The sequence below is a fragment of the Phyllostomus hastatus genome, unplaced genomic scaffold (assembly GCF_019186645.2).
Source record: "Phyllostomus hastatus isolate PE091 unplaced genomic scaffold, TTU_PhHast_1.1 phas_scaffold_1674, whole genome shotgun sequence".
Classification (NCBI taxonomy): Eukaryota; Metazoa; Chordata; class Mammalia; order Chiroptera; family Phyllostomidae; genus Phyllostomus; species Phyllostomus hastatus.
This window is the reverse complement of record NW_025334011.1, coordinates 31,029,964-31,041,260: the sequence shown is the minus strand read 5'-3', so window position 1 is coordinate 31,041,260 and position 11,297 is coordinate 31,029,964. Positions and strand designations below refer to the sequence as shown.

Below are 11,297 nucleotides of genomic sequence, written 5' to 3'. Positions count from 1 at the left end.
GATCTTTCCCTCCCAGAGCTCTGATGCAGCCAATCAGCGCGATTCCAAGCCGGCGTGCGTCAAACGTCAGAGACAGGGTGGAGTCAAGTTGGAATTTTGGCGCGTCTAGCTGTGGAAAGGAGAGGGTGCGGCGCTGGGTAAGTAGCCGCTTGCGGCGGGAGAGAGATCTGCCACGCGCGTCTGCGGGAGAGGTTAGAGAGCTCTGGGAGTGAGAGGCGCCGAGCCTGCGGGCACTCCGGTGGGCAAGACTGGAAGCGGGGCGGCCTTGGGAGAGCGCCGGGCGGGCGCGACCGGGAGATTAGGTGGCTCAGAAGTTGCGGGGCACTTAGGAAAAGTATCTTGACGGGCCGTTTACTTTAAGGGACCAGTTTTTTCTTTTTAAAAGTAACCTTTAAAACGCTTGCCGGGTGCATGCCTTTTGGACTTTTCTTATTCATTTTTTAGAAGTCATGATTTGAAAATAATGACTACGTATCATGTACGGGGCTCCAAACACTCACTACTTAGGACCTGCGACGCTTACAATCTAAAGAGGACTACAGAAGTGCAGAATAGTGCAGTATTGTAATGAAAAGGGTGAATTGAGAGGGTGGTCTGGAAAGGCTTAGGAAAAAATGATAGTTAAGCGGAGACTGAAATGCGAGAAGGAGCTAGGACAACTTTCCAAATAGCCTGATGCCTGAAAGTACTCAGTGTGTTCAAGAAGTTTAATGCAATCTAGTCTTTTTTTTTTTTTAATTTTTGATTTTAGAGGGGAAGGGAGGGAAACATCAGTGTGAGAGAGAAAATTTTGATCGGTTTCCTCCCATACTCACCCCAACCGGGGACCAAACTCACAACCCAAGCATGTGCCCTGACCGAAATTGGACCAGAGAACTTTCATTTTGCAGGCGGATGCCCGACCAACTGAGCCACACCATCCAGGGCAGAATGCAGTCTAGTCTTGCTAGAACGTGTTTGGGGGGTGGGTAATGGTGGGTAGAGTGGACTCACAGAAAAGGTAAAGAAATAGAAGTAGGCAAAAGACAGAGTATCCATTGCCTCATAGGCTTTGTAGATTTTGTTCTAAGGGCAATGGAAGATCATTAAAGAATTTTTAATTAAAGGACTACTGCTATTGGATTTGTGTTCCTAAAAGATTACTAAGGAAAGAAAAGATTACTGTGGCTGTTGTATAGAGAATAGACTGAGGAAACCAATACAGGAAGCTAATGCAGTCAGTAGTTGGGGCAAAAGATTGGTGGTGGCTTGGACTAGGCTTTTGGTGGTAAAGTTGGGGAGAAGTGAAAGTTTTGCCCAATAGTGTGGAATAGAACCCATAGCACTTGTTGGATGGCCCTAGGTATGAGGGTGAGGAAAGGGTATGGGTTTGGGCCCAAAGGGTGGTTGGTTATAGAAAGGAACAAGACAGTTTTCTCCTTCTAGACCCTCAAGGAACTTATAATCCAGCAGACTTCCCCAGTAGATACAATAGTAATACTGTTTACAATTTGTCTGGTTCATGTAATCTAGTATCATATTAACTCCTCTGTACCTTACCTGAGTTTCTATAAAGATAGTTTGCAAAACATAAAAAGTAAACTGCTTCCATCCTAGGAGGAAGATGGTGGTGGTGGTGGGAGTGAGAAATGGTTGGCATCTGGATGAAGTCTATGGCTAGAACCCCTAGGATGTGTAGGATTCTGGATTTTGGGTTATGCAGTGTGAGCAAGAGAATCAAGGATGACTTCTCTAATGATAATTTCACACAGCTAGGATTCTGCGTTGCTGCTGTCTCCTGGACACCTGACCCTTCTTCGAAGTTCACTGTCACCTCTGTTCCCTAGACAGAATGGATGGTAAGTCCTGACAGCATTCTCAATTTTCTTTTGCTTTTAGAAAATCACCTTTTTGTCTATGGATTTGTTGTCTCTCCTGCTTGCAATATAGTGAAAATGGCTGTCCCACCCTCAAATATTGTATGAGTAGTTCACTTCAGTCACTGAATGTTACTTCTTTTAATCAGGTGGGATTTCTCCTCCTGGCAATACTAATTGTCTTTCATAAGAACAATAGCTGGCATGTGCTTACAATGTGCCGAACACTGCTCTAAGGTCCTTAATTATATAAACTAACTTAACCCATTGAGTAACTGTATTTTATAGACAGAAAAAAACATGCTTAGAAACTTGTCATAGGTGAAACTCAGAGCAGGGATTTGAACCCAGGCAGTCTGACTTCAGACTTCGCATTTTATATTGACATCTGTTGAAGTCATTTTAGTCTAACTCTGTCTTAAATTTTTATTTTTTATTTTTATTTTTTTAGAGAGGGAAAGGGAGGAAAAGAGGGAGAGAAGCATCAATGTGTGGTTGCCTTTCGTGCACTCCCTACTGGGGACCTGGCCCACAACCCAGGCATGGGCCCTGACTGGGAATTGAACAGGCAACCCTTTGATTCTCAGGCTGACAGTCAGCCACTGAGCTATACCAGCCAGGGCTTAAATTTTTATAGTTTTGTTCATTTTGCAGGAATGTATGCAAAGCATTTACTTTTTAAAGAAATATTGCTATAATTAGCAGAGCTTCGCCAGGGAGAAGCATAAAATTTGTTATGCTGACTATGGAGAGATACTAACAAATTATTTTTCTGGTTGTATAATTGAGTTCATTTTCTGAAACTGTGTTTTTAAAAATCCAAGATTATTATACATTGCCTTAAAAAATAGAATTAAATGTTGAAATTCATCACACTGTGATATTATGTGAAATCGATTGCACCTTTAGTATAATGATAGTTTCCTATTTCCTAAAATCATCAAATGACCTACAGGTCACTTTATGTAATTGAAAGTTTAACTTTGCTATGAGAAGGTTGTACCTAATAAAATCTCATTTGGTTGGCATGGCCTCACAATTTGATCCAGTATAGATGAATTCAAATGTTTCCTGGTGCTGGTTAGTGTTGAACAACATTCCTGCTTACCTTCTAGTAAGGAGAACAAGATAAATAAGCAGGAAAATACCTGGTAGATGGTAGGATGGGAGACACTGGAATGAGTTTGTATGCTGAGAGAAATGCTCCAGAATATGGGAAAATTGGTCATGTGGGGAAGAGAGAGCTGGTGATTGCTGGCTGTAGTCCTTAGGGAGCTGAGAGGCATGTGCTCCCGTTAATGAATGGAAGAACCAGCTGGCCGTAAATAGGACTAGACACTTCATCCATTGTCAAAGGAGAAAAGCAGAGAATATATATTCAGGTTTAGTAGTAAAAGAGGATGAAATCTGATGCTTTCCCTTTTTTTTTTTTTAAGTGTGAGACAAGATTGTCAGATAAGAGTGAAAAGGGAGGAGAGGCATCGGGTCTGAGAAGAGACTGAAGTGGTTAGAGAACAGGAAAGCAAATGTCTTATGGAAGTGTGGGGTTTTTAAGCACTGTTAAATGCCTGTTTGTTCTTGGCCAGTATGTATTTAAAGTTAAACCAAGCAGCATGGTGGTCTTTCTCCAGGGAGAGTTCACCAGTTGGGTACAGGCATGGAGGTGGAAGTGTGTTGGATTTAATCAGGGTTAATGTTTTTGGTCAAGGTCAACATTCATAAAATTTTATAAATTTTATAAAGACAAGTTAATAGAAAATATTCACAGTGAATTCTGAATGATAAAATTGGCTGTAAGATGAATATAGAAAAAATAATCTACTCTTGCAGTAGAATATGACACTTTTATTATTAGGTTACGACACACCTTTAGAACTGAATTAGACGTGAAGTATACTTTTCGTATCACTTTGTATATATTTTAAATTTTATTTTTTATTTGTTTAATAACAACACATGCCACTATGAAAAAGAAAAGATTTTGTCAAGGAACCTAAGGGCGTGAGAGAGCAGCAAGGGAGTGAAGAGTTGTTAGAAGGCAGTGATTATAATGATGGAACATGGATCCAAAGTGAAGACTAGAGGAATGGGGAATGACGGATGGTGAAAATGTCATAGGAGGGTCAGTGGATAGGAATTCTTAAGAAAGATGGAGGGGAAGAGGAAGGCATCCTAAGGGACTTCAATAGATTACAGCAATCAGGAGGGGTTCTTGATGAAAAAAAATCTGTTGTCATGTTCTGTGTTCTTTTTTTTTTCTTTTTGATTTTACGTAATCACTTTTTTAATCTATATATTTTATTGATTGTGCTATTACAAGTGTCCCATTACCCCCCTTCATTCCCCTCCACCCTGCACACCCTCTCCCATCCACATTCCCCTACTTTAATTCATGTCCATGTGTCATAAATTCTTTAACTTCTACATTTCCCATACTATTCTTGCCCTCCCCCTGTCTATTTTCTACCTTTCCCCCTCTTTCCTCCTCCCACTCCTCTGTTGCTAACCCTCCATGTGATCTCCATTTCTGTGGTTCTCTTCCTGTCCTAGTTTTTTGCTTAGTTTGTTTTTGTTTTTGTTTTTGTTTTAGGTGTGGTTGTTAATGATTGTGAGTTTGCTGTCATTTTATTATACATGTTTTTTATCTTCTTTTTCTTAGATAAGTCCCTTTAACATTTCATAAAATAAGGGCTTGGTGATGATGAATTCCTTTAACCTGACCTTATCTGAGAAGCACTTTATCTGCCCTTCCATTCTAAATGAAAGCTTTGCTGGATAGAGCAATCTGGGATGTAGGTCCTTGCCTTTCATGACTTGGAATACTTCTCGCCAGCCCCTTCTTGCCTGCAGGGTCTCTTTTGAGAAATCAGCTGACAGTCTGATGGGAACTCCTTTGTAGGTTACTGTCTCCTTATCTCTTGCTGCTTCTAGGATTCTCTCCTTCATTTTTACCTTGGCTAATGTAATCATTATGTGCCTTGGTGTGTTTCTCCTTGGATCCAACTTCTTTGGGACTCTCTGAGCTTCGTGGACTTCCTGGAAGTCTATTTCCTTTGCCAGATTGGGGAAGTTCTCCTTTATTATTTGTTCAAATAACTTTTCTACTTGTTGCTCTTCCTCTTCTCCTTCTGGTACCCCTATAATTTGGATGTTAGAACATTTAAAGTTGTCCTGGAGGTTCCTAAGCCTCTCCTCATTTTTTTGAATTCTTATTTATTCATTCTTCTCTGTTTGGTTGTTTTTTCCTTCTGGTCCACTCTATTGTTTTGAGTCCCAGTTTCCTTCCCATCACTCTTGGTTTCCTGTGCATTTTCCTTCATTTCACTTAGCGTAGCCTTCATTTGTTCATCTAATTTGCAACCAAAATCAACCAATTCTGTGAGCATCCTGATCACCAACATTTTGAACTGTGCTGTGCATCTGATAGGTTGGCTATGTCTTGGTCACTTAGTTGTATTTGCTCTGGAGCTTTGATCTGTTCTATTTGGGCCATTTTATTTTATTTTATTTATTTATTTATTTTTTTTGTCTTATCGCGTCTGTTAGGTAGTGAGAGGTGGAGCCTCAGATATTCACTGGGGCGGGGCAATCTAGGTCACTGAGTTTTGAGGTTGTATGAGGGGGCGGGGTCCAAGAGGGAACAATGGCACTTGCTCCACCCTCTGCTGGATTTCAGTCCCTTCCACCACTTCCCCCAAGCAAACTGGGCCTTTCTGGTACTAATTCCCATGTGGATGGGCCTGTGCACATTCTAGGACCCCATGGGTCTCTCCAATGAACTGTCCTGTGAGGCTGGGAGTCTCTCTGTGTGCCTCAACCCCCACAGGTGTTTTCTGTCAGTGCCCCGTGGCTCTATTTCCCATGGCTGGGATCCTGGGTTGTGCCCAGTGCCTTGCTTCACAATCACTGCCTTGCTGGGTCTGCCGGTTGCCACCCCGAGCCAGGGGTCTGCCAGCCACCACCTGTGCACCCAGGGTCCACCTGCTGTGGTCTTGTGCATCCGGCCTTCCGTGTCCAGTCCCACCGTTCTTTGTGCCTAGACCCCTCTCCCCTCAGCTGCCCAACTCCGCCCCTCCTACTGGTCTGGATGAATGTGTCTATTTTAACTCCTTGGTTTTCCGACTTCAGTACAGTTCAGTTTTCTGTCAGTTCTGCTTGTTATTCTGTTTCTAAGTTGTTGTTGTCCCTATCTTGTTTGTGTAAGGAGGCACAGTGTGTCTACCTACACCTCTATCTTGGCCAGAAGTCCATGTTCTGTGTTCTTGAAGAAAGGTTAATAGCTCCAAAGTGATGGTGATAAGCAAAAAGATAATCAGGGCCCTGGAGTTGATTACCAAAAGTTGATTGCATGCCGGCTACTATTCTAGCACTTACCATACAAGATATGAACAATTAAACACACTCCACTCATGGGGCTGCCAGGTTTCTGTTGTAATAGCTACTGAGGATACAGGAAAACTTGCTGGTAGTAGATTCTAGTTCCAGATTGTTGGGGGGCTCCACACACAGGCCCTGCCCTGGCCACCAGGGATGAGAATAAGTCTACCAAGACATGATCTGCTTGGGGAGGAAAAGTGGCCAATCTCAGAGGAGAAGGGCCGAGAGCCTTATCCTCAGTTGGCTTTTATTGGGTTCATTTTGCAGAAGAATACAGGTAAAGCTCATTAATTATTTTTAGGCAGTAAAACAATAGACAGTATACAAAGAACTACGAGGGCTTATTCTGAGTCAGGGTCTGTGAGCTAAAGGGCTACAAAACTTTGGGAAACAAACTCATTTCCTGCTTGGACCCTTATCATTTAATTGAGAGCATTCTTGGCAAAGCAGTTTTCACAGATTTTTATGTATTCTTTCTTAGGCTTGATCACACAGGGAACCTGCCCTTTCCAGCACAGGGCTGCACGGCCCTCTGTCATTGTTTCAGGATTAAGTCAGGTAGGGGAAGTAAGGCAGCCAAGAGATTAGGAAACTTCTTGCAGACAAAATGAGGACTCAGGCTTTGTCAAAGCCAAGGGGCGAGGGTCCATCACCCTCTTTTGCTATAGCTCCCCAAGTCCTTCCCTGGGGCCTCCCTGTGTTCATGCCTGTCTTAGATCGTTCCCCCCTTGGGGAATCTTACCCGTCATTCGCTAACCAATCAAGCATTGGTGTCCAGGCAGGGTGAAGAAAAAGGAGCAGACCTGATGCTCCTGCCGGGGAGATAAGCTTTGTCTCCTTAGTGGCTTCTGTTCTGAAGGTCACTCACTCAGCCTTAGCCATTGGGGGGTTATAGCTTCTGAACCAGCAGGGCGGTTCCCAACACCAGATAGCAGATTCTATGGGTTTGCAAGTAAGGATATCCATGGGAAAACATGATTTTTGCTGGTGACCGAGATAAACTGGGATGCTAGGCATCATGGATTAGCCCAACTGCTTTCAAGGCCAAGAGTATGGAGCCATGGGATAACATTTTTCACCTGTGACTCCTGGTGGTGTGGGCCAAGGTCTCTTCTTGGGGGGTGTTCTCTGTAGCAGCTGGGAACGAGAGAGCAGAGGGCTTCTTGGCCTCTTGCCAGCACGTGGCCATGTCACTTGGAGCATGGAGAGCCAGAATGACTCTTCTCTCTTGCTGTACCCTGCAGTCTTACAGTCTTCGTGGACTAAGCATTCAAAACTAATTAATATGCAACTTCTGACTTTAAGCCTTAGACCCTTCATTAGGTGGTAGACCTTAGGTTTGGCTGTTGGCTCTTTCCCATCTAGTATGGCAGTGCAGTGTAGTGGACACTGGTTTCTTGATCTAAACCCTCCATCCTAACCCAGCTCCCGTACTGCCCTCTTTCACCATGTGACCCTGGACAGGCCTCTGCCCTGTCTGGACTTCACCTCCTGTCTTTCCAGTGAGGGGATGAGTCAAATATCTTTAACATTTTTGCTTTAAATGCCTCTGATTTCATGAAGAAATAATGCCTGAAAAGGGGGGAAGTGAGCAAAGAAAATAGACAAATCAAAAGAGAAGAAATCCATTGGCCAATATATATAAGCATATTCTTTATCTCACTAGTAAGCCTGGAAATACAGGTCAAAACCATGAGCTGCCTTTTTGAATCATCCAGCAGGTTGGCAAAACATCTTAGGTGACCTCTCGGGTACTGGTGAGGTGGTAGGGAGGAATGGTACTTGAGTGCAGTGCTAGGAAGAGTACAACCACTGTGAGAACAACTTGGCAGTATCTCGTGAAGTTGAAAAAGGTGCATACCTGGCAGTCCAGGGATTTCGCTTTGGATACGTGTTTCCAAGAAACTTTCACACATGAGCAAGAAGGTGTATACATGATTGTAGTATAGTTTAGAGTGTGAAAAAATTGGAAAGAGTCTATATGCTCTTTATTGGAAAGTGGATTAATAGTGAAATTTGATATAGTCTTACCGTGAACTACTAAACAACAATTGAAAGAAATAAATGAAGTGTATGTTTTGATTTGGACAATCTTACATGTAATGTTGAGTGAAAACAGAATACTGAATAATACATACAGTGTGAAACAATCTGTGTAAATAGTTTTAAAACATCCAGACACTGTATTAATTATACATACCTATATATTTATGCTAAAAGCATGAAAAATGGACTAGAATGATATACCAAAATTATGATAGCAATTGCAGCGGGGCCTGAAGGTAGTGGTAAGGAGTTTGGGGTAAGATTTGGCATGATAGCCCTCGCTGGTGTGGCTCAGTGGACTGAGCGCTGGCCTGTGAACTAAAATGTCACTGGTTTGCTTCCTGGGCAGGGCACATGCCTCAGTTGTGGGCCAGGCCCTCCGATGGGGATGCACCAGAGGCAACCGATTGATGTTTCTCTTGCACATTGATGTTTCTTTCCTTGTTTTCTCCCTCCTTCCCCCTCTCTTTTTAAACCAACCAACCAAACAAACATTTGGCATGGTAAGGTTTTAAGTTGTTTAAAAAACTAATATAATGACCAAAAACAAACCTGACAAAATGTTAGTGTGTGGCTAATTCTGGGTGATGGGATATGAATACTTTTTATGTAATTGCGTGTACCTTTCTATATATTTTTAAAAATTGCTTAGACAATTAAAAACTGGAGGAATATATACATCTAGGGCCTAAATATATGTTTAGTGTGTTTTCCAGTCTTTGTGGGTTGAAGTTGGTATGCAGGAAGTTGTCTCATTAGCTGATGTAACTTAGGGAAAAAGATCTAGCCTAGTGACTGGCCCAGTATAGTCATTCAGCAGATAATTGGCCTCTTCTTAGCCCAGAGCCCTTCAAGAAGACTTGGAAAGGGAAGGTAGAGATAAAACCAATAATTATACCAAGCAAAATGGTGAATTTGTAGAGATGCTTTAATTGCTATATTAATGTTGAATTTTTTTAAGATTCTATATTTATTTTTAGAGAGAGGAAGGGAGGGAGAGAAACATTGATGTATGAGAAAAGTATCTTTTGGTTGCCTTACATGCCCCCAACTAGGGACCTAGTCCTCAACCCAGGCATGTGCCCTGGCTGGGAATTGAACCAGTGAGTGACCTTTTGGTTCACAGGTCAGCACTCAATCCACAGAGCCACACCTGCCAGGGCTAATGTTGAGTGTTTTAATTAACTATGCTTGTCATTAGCAGTTTTTCTCAGGTAGGCTTATTTTCTCTTTTTTCCTTAGCAGAGGAAGATGAATTGTCTCTGCTGACCGCACTGCTAGAGGAGAATGAGTCAACCTTGGATTGTAATTCACAGGAGAGCCACAACTTGACCGAGGATGATGGTAAACCTGATGCATTTGATGAGCTCTTCGATGCTGATGGTGATGGTGAATCTTACACAGAGGAGGCTGATGATGATGAAGCGGAAAAGACTCAAGACCAAAAGGAAAATTTGGCTACTCTCTTTGGAGATATGGGGGACTTATCTGATGAAGAAGAAGCTCCTACATTGCATTCAGCTAAAAACAGAGTCCTTCCTGCTCCTGCTCCCAGTCAAGGGAAAACTAATCAAGAGTTACAAGGTACCCTCACTACTTGCTTTCTAGATGACTAGATGAAGACGAGTCTAATGTTTTCATCAAGATAGCTCTTCAGTCAAGGGTGGAGATAAATGACTTTGTAAAAAAAAAAAAATTGTCTGAGTTAGTACATCAAACACTTAAGGCCAGCATTTCAGCATGCAAACTGACAGACAGCCAGTGACATATATATGTATCAGGGACAGCCTGTTGTAACTGACCCTTCACAGGTGCATCTAATACTTTTCATCCTTATTATAAAAAACATATATGTAACTCTGAAATTTATATGCACATGGAGCCAGAGACAAGACTATAAAAGCTACTGCACATTCTGTTTGAGCTGGAGACCATTCTGAAGGAAGCTTTGAGGAGTGCCCTTTTCTTATTCCTGGCATCTTCTCTTATATTTTCAAATTATAATAAAATACAGTGGTTGGCAGTTTCTTCTGTTATAGGACCAAGCATTTGTTTATTGATTATGATATTCAATTTGTGAATTAAATGTAGTTATGTCTTGATTCCTAAAAACTTGCTGTAGATAAATATCTGTATGTGTCAGCAGTACAGATTCATAATTAGCTTTGGTATTGGAGGATTGATTACTAGAAATAAGTTTATTTCTCTAAAGGAACCCCTCTGAAGTGCAAAATTTAATTGTGAGTTCTCCATATGTGACTATATTGTGGGTCTGGAGGTTTGGGGGGAAGGTGGGTAGACACCAAATATAATTCTAGCACTTTAATCATGTATAATATTTCTTCTGGTTTGGTTCTTAAATCAATATTTTTTTTCTCCATAGATGAATTAAAGAAGTTGCAAGAGCAAATGAAGTCCTTACAAGAACAGCTACAAATGGCTACAATTAAACAGCCTATAAGTCCAGCCCGTCCACATAAACCCCCTGGTAATCAGACTATAATTCTAGGACTAGTATGCATTTCTGTTGCTAAGAAATTATAACACTATTTCTGCATCCAGTTCCTAGTAAAACACCTTTTGAGCCCCTTTCTAAACTTCCTTTACTAATTTTCCTTTTACTTTTAATCTTTAGATAAGTCTCCTCGTCCCCCTCTTAAGGAAAAGAAAGTTCAGAGAATTCAGGAGTCAACATGCTTTTCTGCAGAACTTGATGTCCCTGCTCTACCAAAAACCAAGCGGGTGGCTCGGACACCGCAAGTTTCCCCTGCAGGTGTAGTACTCAAGGCTGCCTAGTTTCTCACTGCTCTGATGCTGTTGAAAATATATTTTGGCATTATCGTGTGTGTGTGTGTGTGTGTGTGTGTGTGTGTGTGTGTGCGTGCGCGCGCGCAAGAGAGAGAGCGAGAGAGAGCATGCACGTGCGCTGGTCTGCTCACTAAGAAAAGGAAGTTTCTTGGGAATGGAAACCATATGCTATATTGTGTAGTGGAAATTTCTCTACATCTCAGAGTGCTT

At 42.0% G+C, this 11,297-nt stretch overlaps 1 protein-coding gene across 6 annotated transcripts in view; it reads left to right on the top strand.

The window, feature by feature from the left end:
- Positions 1-43: 43 nt before the first annotated feature.
- MCM10 (minichromosome maintenance 10 replication initiation factor) overlaps positions 44-11,297 on the top strand; it is a 34,206-nt gene continuing 22,952 nt past the window's right edge. The window contains exons 1-5 of one of the 6 annotated variants that reach the window (XM_045858199.1): positions 44-137; positions 1,752-1,838; positions 9,596-9,863; positions 10,663-10,767; positions 10,915-11,052. In XM_045858199.1, coding sequence (XP_045714155.1) covers positions 1,836-1,838; positions 9,596-9,863; positions 10,663-10,767; positions 10,915-11,052 — 514 coding nt within the window. In that variant the 5' untranslated portion in view covers positions 44-137; positions 1,752-1,835. Of the gene's footprint in view, positions 138-167; positions 239-1,751; positions 1,839-9,521; positions 9,864-10,662; positions 10,768-10,914; positions 11,053-11,297 lie in introns of those variants that run through there. The other 5 variants (XM_045858198.1, XM_045858195.1, XM_045858196.1 and 2 more) reach the window with 5 other exon arrangements.